The following is a 7,433-nucleotide window of genomic DNA, read 5'->3' as shown; positions in this document are numbered from 1 at the left end:
TGTTAGCCAGGATGGTCTCGATCTCCTGACCTTGTGATCCGCCCTCCTCGGCCTCCCAAAGTGCTGGGATTACAGGCGTGAGCCACCGCGCCCGGCCTTCTTTCATTCTTGAAAAGCTCTCCCTGAATTCCAACGTGCGCGCACTCCATCTACTCCAAAGTCTGAATGTGCCGGGAGCTTTCTCACCCCACCGCTCTTTTAGGCAACTGGATTGTCGTTTAGAGCATGTTGGACTTTCCAGAAATGCTTCTTGTCATCCGACTTCCTTTTTTCCTCCTTTCCTCAGTCTCTTTTCTGACAGCTTTGTACGTTGAACGTTTGAGTTAAACAAGGGATACTAACCTATCTTTCAGTTTTTTCAGCCTGCATTTACTAAGGGTCTTCTGTATCTGGGATCTTTGAACCTTATTTTGGAAATTACAGACTTTTTTATTCACTTGTTCAACATTTTTGTTTATTTTATTTTGTTTGCTGGACCCTGGGGCAGGTGCTAAAAATCTAAAGATGGGTTGCTCATTATCCCTGTCTTGAAGAACAGTGGTCTAGGAATGGTGGATAAGAAAGACACAATGACAAGTTAATGAGTGCTCTGGGAGCAGGCTGTGGAAATACACGGGGGCATGCAGGAATGAATCAATTCTGGAAGTAAGGACACCCCCTAACCCCTTACTCCCAGATGCTTCAATGATTCAGAGAGTCTTAAACTTGGGTTTGAAAGATGACATACCTAAAGTAGACAAAGGATTAAAACCAGCCTGGGAAAAAGAAGTAACATGCAAATTAGGCTTGAAATGACCTCATATGGTGAACTTTGGGCACTTAAGGGTTGCTGAAAGGTAGAGTTTAATGGTGATAGTAGAAGTGTATATTAAAAAATGAGGCTAGAGCCGTAGGCCTAAGATCATAGAGGGCTTTGAGGACCCCATTAAAAACTTGGATTTTATCATACAGGGCAGGCGATCCCTAACCCTCGGGCTTCAGACTAGTGCCAGTCTGTGGCCTGTTAGGAACTGGGGTGCATGTCAGGAGGCCAGTGGCGGATTAGCATGATCGCCTGAGCCCCGCCTCCTATCAGAGGTGAGTGGCGGGTTAGTGAGCATGACTGCTGGAGCCCCGCCTCCTATCAGAGGCTGCATTAACTTCTCATAGCACAAACTCTGTTGTGAACTGCACATGCGAAAGATCTAGGTTGCGCACTCCTTATGGGACTCTTAACTAATGCCTGATGATCTGAAGTGTAACAGTTTCATCCAGAAGCCATTGCCACCCCTTACTCCCTGTCCATGGCAAAATTGTCCTCTACAAAACCGGTCCGTGGTTGGGGACTGATGTTATAGGGGAAGGAGTTTACTTATTTAAGTGTTTTCACAAAGAGTTTGAGGGTAGAACAGTCTAGTCTGCAGCAGGTAAGAGAATATAAGGGTTTAAGTAAATTAGTGGTTTTGAGAAAAGAGAGGAGGTAGCTGGGTGCAGTGACTCACACCTGTAATCCCAGTTACTCGGGAGGCTGAGACAGGAGAATCACTTGAACCCAGGAGGCAGAGGTTGCAATCGGCCGAGATTGTGCCACTGCACTCCAGTCTGGGCGACAGAACAAGACACTGTCTCAAAAAAAAAAAAAAAGGTGGTAAAGAGGCAGAAGAAATTAGATTTCATAACTAGTTGGGTGCAGTGGTAACAGAGGCAGAAAAGCCAGGGATGACAACTAGAGTTGTACTCTGTGGGCCTGGTTGGGAATGTCACCATTTGCTGAGTAAGGGAAGACTATCAGAATTGTGATTGATAGAGGGGGGAGATTTCAGTTTTATATGGATTGGCTCTTCTAGGTAGAGGTTGCTAGTGGGCAGGTGGGCAGGCATGTGTTTCAAGAGAAAGGTCTGGATGAGGTTGCACCAATTAGGTGTGGCCAAAGTAGCTCAGGGAGAATGTGTACCATAAGAAGATAACTGAGGACAGTGGTCAGGGAAATGACAAGAGAAAGCAGGGGAAGAGGTGTTGGAGACTGAGATGGAATCCAAGAAAAGTGAGACAAAATAGATACATGTAATTCACACTTAAAGATAAGGAAACCTCAAAAATGCTTGTCAAGTGACATGTATGAGGGAGATCAAGTAATATTAGATCATTGTCTTAGTCTGTTTGTGCTGCTGTAACAAAATATCACAGACTTGGCAACTTATAACAGATACTACTTTCTCACGATTCTGAAGGCTGAGAAGTTGAAGATCAAGGTGCTGGTAAATATGGTATCTGATGAGGTCTGCCATCTGTTTTCTTTTTTCTTTTTTTGAGACAGAGTCTCTCTCTGTCCCCAGGCTGGAGTGCAGTGGTGCAATCTCGGCTCACTGCAGCCTCCGCCTCCCGGGTTCAAGTGATTCTCTTGCCTCAGCCTCCCAAATGGCTAGGACTACAGATGTGCGCCACCACCCAGCTAATTTTTTTTTTTTTTGTATTTTTAGTAGAGACGGCGTTTCACCATGTTGGCCACAATGGCCTTGATCTCCTGACCTTGTGATCCACCCGTCTTGGCCTCCCAAAGTGCTGGGATTACAAGCATGAGCCACCACACCTGGCTCTGCTCTCTTCTTTCAAGATGGCACTTTCTTGCTACATCCTTACATGATGGCAGGGGGCAAAAAGAGAAGACTGCTGTGTCCTCACATGGCCAAAGAGATGGAAGGGCCAGACGACTCTCTGAAACCTCTTTTAAGGGGGTATTAATCCCATTCCTGAAGGAGAGCCCTCATGATTTAATCACTATTAAAAGTCCCCACCCCCCCCCCTTTTTTTTTTTTTTTTGCTGAGTCACTGTCGCCCAGGCTGGTGTGCAATGGCAATCTCTGCTCACCACAACCTCTGCTTCCGGAGTTCAAGTGATTCTCTTGCTTCAGCCTCCTGAGGAGCTGGGATTACAGGCACATGCCACTACACCCAGCTAATTGGCCCCACCTCTTAATACCATCACAATGGGACTTAAGTTTCAACATGAATTTTGGTGGGATGCAATCATTCAAACCATAGCAGTCAAAAACCTAAATTGAATTTAGTGGTGATGGGCTGTGTGTGGTGGGTCACGCCTGTAATCCCAGCACTTTAGGAGGCCGAGGTGAGCAGATCACCTGAGGTCAGGAGTTCGAGACCAGCCTGACCAACATGGTGAAACCCCGTCTCTACTAAAAATATGAAAATTAGCTGGGTGTGGTGTTGGGCACCTGTAATCCCAGCTGCACGGGAGGCTGAGGCAGAAAAATCGCTTGAACCTCGGGAATCGGAGGTTGCAGTGAGCCGAGATTGCGCCACTGCACTCCAACCTGGTGTCAGAGCGAGACTACGTCTCAAAAACAACAAAAAAAGAAATGACTGGTGGCTACTTTAGCTTGGGTTGTCAGGGAAGGCCCCCACTAAGGAAGTGACATCTAAGTCTGAGTTACAATAGCAAGCCAGCCTTGTTAAGAGCAGGTAGAAGATCATCCAGGATGGGAACAGCCCAGGGCCAAGGCTGTAAGGCAGGAGAAGTTTGATGCCTTTGTAACCTGGAAGGAAGGTCTTTGTGGCTGGGGGTAGGGAGTGAGAGAGAGGAGAGCAGATGAACACAGGTGGCCAGAGGCCAGATCAGGCTAGGAAACCATGGGGTCCAGGAGAGGGTGTGGTACTAAGAAAGGGAGCAACATGATCTGCTTAGGATTTCCAAAGACCCTTCTGAGTGCTGAGTAGAGAACAGGTTGTAGGTGGACAAGAGTAGACACAGAAGGGGAGAAACGGGACTGATTAGGTGACTACAGTGGTTCAGACAAGAGGTAGCAGGGATTTTGTGTGGTAGAAATGGAGACACTCGTTAGAGTTGGGGGATGTTTGAAGGTGGAGTCCTCTTTTCTAAGAACCAGCATATGCTTTTCATCTTGGTGATTGTCATTTTGTAGTGTGGTTTATTTTCATTAAGTATTCCTGGTTTTTTGTTTAGTTTTCTTTTGCCATTTCAACCAAATGTGAATGCTCAGTGTCTACTACGTATGAGGTTCTGTGCTAAATCTTTTATTAGGTATTACCACGTTAAAACCTCACAGTGGCCAGGCGCGGTGGCTCACTCCTGTAATCCTAGCACTTTGGGAGGCTGAGGCGGGTGGATCACCAGGTCAGGAGATCAAGACCATCCTGGCTAACACGGTGAAACCCCATCTCTACTAAAAATACAAAAAAATCAGCTGGGCGTGGTGGCGGGCGCCTGTAGTCCCAGCTACTTGGGAGGCTGAGGCAGGAGAATGGCGTGAACCTGGGAGGCGGAGCTTGCAGTGAGCTGAGATCGTGGCACTATGCTCCAGCCTGGGCAACAGAGCAAGACTCCATCTCCAAAAAAATAAATAAAAAATAAAACCTCACAGCAGTCCTAGCCCCAGGTGGTGGTGAATACTGTTATTCTCCTTTTGATGGGTAAGGATACTGAGGCCCAGAAAGGGCTAGTTGGAGACCGGGTGGCACCCCTGGTCAATGTAGAGCCAGGACTTAAAACCAGATAGTCTGGCTCTATGTGCATTTTCCTGGCCTGTGCACTCTATTTAGTCTCTGGATACAGGTTGAGGATTTCTTAAGAGGCAGAGATTCTAGAATCCTCGATCTTGAAATGTAGAGCAAAATGTAGAGTGGGTGGATAGTGCCCAGTGTACCCAGAGAAGGCTCTGAGAGATAAGCTGTTGGTTTCCAGGGAATAATCTTTTTTTTTTTTTGGAGACGGAGTCTCGCTCTGTTGCCTAGGCTGGAGTGCGGTGGCACTCACTGCAACCTCTGCTTCCCAGGTTCAAGCAATTCTCCTGCCTTAGCCTCCCAAGTAGCTGGGATTACAGGTGTATGCTGCCACGCCTGGCTAATTTTTTTTTTTTTTTTTGTATTTTAGTAGAGGTGGGGTTTTACTGTGTTGCCCAGGCTGGTCTCGAACTCCTGAGTTCAGGCAACTCACCCGCCTCAGCCTCCCAAAGTTCTGGGATTACAGGCATGAGCCACCACGCCCAGCCTCCAGGGAATAATGTTAATGTCCATTAATGGTGAATGATGAAATGTGATGGAATACTATTCAGCAACAAAAGGAACAAACTATCGATATGTGCTATGACAAGTATAAACCTCATTATGTGAAGTGAAAGAAACCAGACACAAAAGACTAGATACTATGTTATCCCACTTCTATGGCAAACACATGCATATATATATACTAGCAATGCCCCTTCTTTTTTTAACGCGAAAGCCAGCTTTCTGTTTGTAGTATTCTTCCCCTTGTCGTCATCACTCAGAGTACGTATTGATCGTTGTATTACACCAATACTGGTGCATAGAGGCTGTTCTCTCTTCCCTGTCTGTCACCGTTTACTGCTGTGTAGATGGCCATAGCATTTTCAACCAGTTATGTAGTTATAGATATTTGGGTTATAAAAATGCCTCGGTGAACAGCCTTTTCATGTCATTTCATTGTTTCTTTTTCTAATTTTTTATTCCCTTTTTTTAGGCTTTCCCTACTTTTCACCTGTGCTGCCTTCTAGGTCATTGCTACTTTTTTGTGTTCATCCTAATTTAATCTTCATTTCTGAAATTTATTTCCTAATTTATTCTGATATTTCTCATTTCACATTTTCCAGATGTCTAAGCATCTACCTTCTAGGCTCTTTTATTTTTTGTAAATCTGTCCTCTCAAAGTTTCGTTTTTCTGATTTCTTTTACTTCATTTTGAAATGTTGTGTAACAGTTTTTATGTGGTCAGATATTTTGGTTATGTTTTTATTGTCTGTCAGAGCCTCATTTGGTTCCTTTTTCCCTCATAATAATGTTATATTCCCGCTGCCCTCCCAAACCAGCCTATTAAGACGCCATTTGGTTTGGAGCTAGGATGAGCCAGGATCTTTCTGTAGCTTTGCTGTTTGAGGGCCCTGCCTCTGTTTTTGTCATGAAGGGCTCAAAACACGGCCTGAACTCTTGGTGCTAAGCCTTGTCAGGAAGCCATTTCTTTTCTACCTCTAACCCTGCATTTCCTGAAGTTAAACCTGCCGTGTTTTCTAATGTGTTTCTCTCACATTTATGTGATGTGACCCCTATTTCCTTTTTCCACAAGTAAATTATGCTCCCTAAAGTAAATTTGCTCTTGAGTCCACAGGTCCCACCTCTCCAAGAACGAAACAGTTCATGGGATAGGATCAGAAAGCTCCAAGGTCAGGAATCCGTCTTGGGCCAAGGGACTCTTGGCCTGCAGCACCTCCCTGGAGCACCCAGGCAGAAGCGGAAGAGTCGCAGAGCGGAGAAAGTCCTAGAGTGGCTGTTTATTTCCCAAGAGCAGCCAAAAATCACCACATCCTGGGTGAGCTTCTCATTTGTTTATTCCTAGTGTTTTCTTTATTACTTTTTTCTTTTTTTGGTGTGGAGAGGGATGGAGACCTTAGGTCAAAGGGTTAAGTTAATCACTCCTCAGTTCAGGTCAAGACCCCCCCCCAACTTTTTTTTTTGTGGCAGGGTCCTGCTCTGTCGCCCAGACTGGAGCGCAGTGGTGCAATCATAACTCGCTGCAGCCTCAAACTCCAGGCTCAGGTGATCCTCCAGCCTCAGCCTCTTGAGTAGCTGGGACAGCAGGCAAGTGCCACCATGCCTGGCTGAGGTTTTGTATTTTTAGTGGAGAGAAGGTCTCCCTATATTGCTCAGGCTGGTCATCAACTCCTGAGCTCAAGCGGTCCCCCTGCCTCAGTCTCCCAAGGTGCTGGGATTACAGTCGTGAGCTACTGTGCCTGGCCTGTGGCCCTTTTATCATTGGTTCATGTAAGGTCCTTTCTGCCTTTATTTATATATTCTCTTATTTCCTCCTCATCAATGTCCATCTCCTTCCCCATCCCTAAAAAGTTATTTTGTGTTTTATTTGTATCCTGTTTTCAAAAAAATGTGTGTTTACAAAATATGTATTGTTCTGGAAGCTTGTTAGAAATGCAGAATATCAGAGTTCATCTCAATGCTGTTAATATAAGACTCTTCATTTTAACAAGATTAAGTGATTCATGCACATTAAAGTTTAAAACAAACTTTATATGAAGCCTATATTCAAATTTTTACCTGGGGTGCTTGTTTTACTTCCAATATTGGCTTGCTTTTTTACTCTCTTAATGCTTACTTTTGATGAACAGGTATTTCTAACTTTTACTGAGTCTGTATTGCACATTTTTTTCTTTTATTGCTAATGACTTTTGTGTCCTATTTTTTTCTTATCCTAAGCTCATAAAGATCTTTTTTTTTGTTGCTTTATTACCTTACCTTTAACTTTTAGATTTACCGTGCGTTTGGGATTGAGTTCAAATCCATGAACACAGGGTCCCCCCATTATTTAGATCTTTGATTTTTAAAAGTCAGTGTTTATAGTTTTGAGCATACAGATCCTACACAGATATTTTAGATTTATATGTAGGTTCTTT

The 7,433-nt window shown here is 44.6% G+C and overlaps 1 protein-coding gene across 6 annotated transcripts in view; it reads left to right on the top strand.

The window, feature by feature from the left end:
- The window catches only part of ZNF268 (zinc finger protein 268), a 27,639-nt gene that overhangs the window by 7,967 nt on the left and 12,239 nt on the right, over window positions 1-7,433 (top strand). For 4 of the 6 annotated variants that reach the window (XM_011982198.1, XM_011982200.1, XM_011982201.1 and 1 more), the window contains exon 3: window positions 6,137-6,337. The exons of 1 other annotated variant lie outside the window; for it this stretch is intronic. In XM_011982198.1, the coding sequence (XP_011837588.1) occupies window positions 6,137-6,337 (201 nt within the window). Of the gene's footprint in view, window positions 1-6,129; window positions 6,338-7,433 lie in introns of all 6 variants that reach the window. One more of the 6 variants, XM_011982199.1, reaches the window with a different exon arrangement.

The sequence above is a fragment of the Mandrillus leucophaeus genome, unplaced genomic scaffold, assembly GCF_000951045.1.
Source record: "Mandrillus leucophaeus isolate KB7577 unplaced genomic scaffold, Mleu.le_1.0 Scaffold237, whole genome shotgun sequence".
NCBI lineage: Eukaryota > Metazoa > Chordata > Mammalia > Primates > Cercopithecidae > Mandrillus > Mandrillus leucophaeus.
This window is presented reverse-complemented; position numbering and strand designations above follow the sequence as displayed.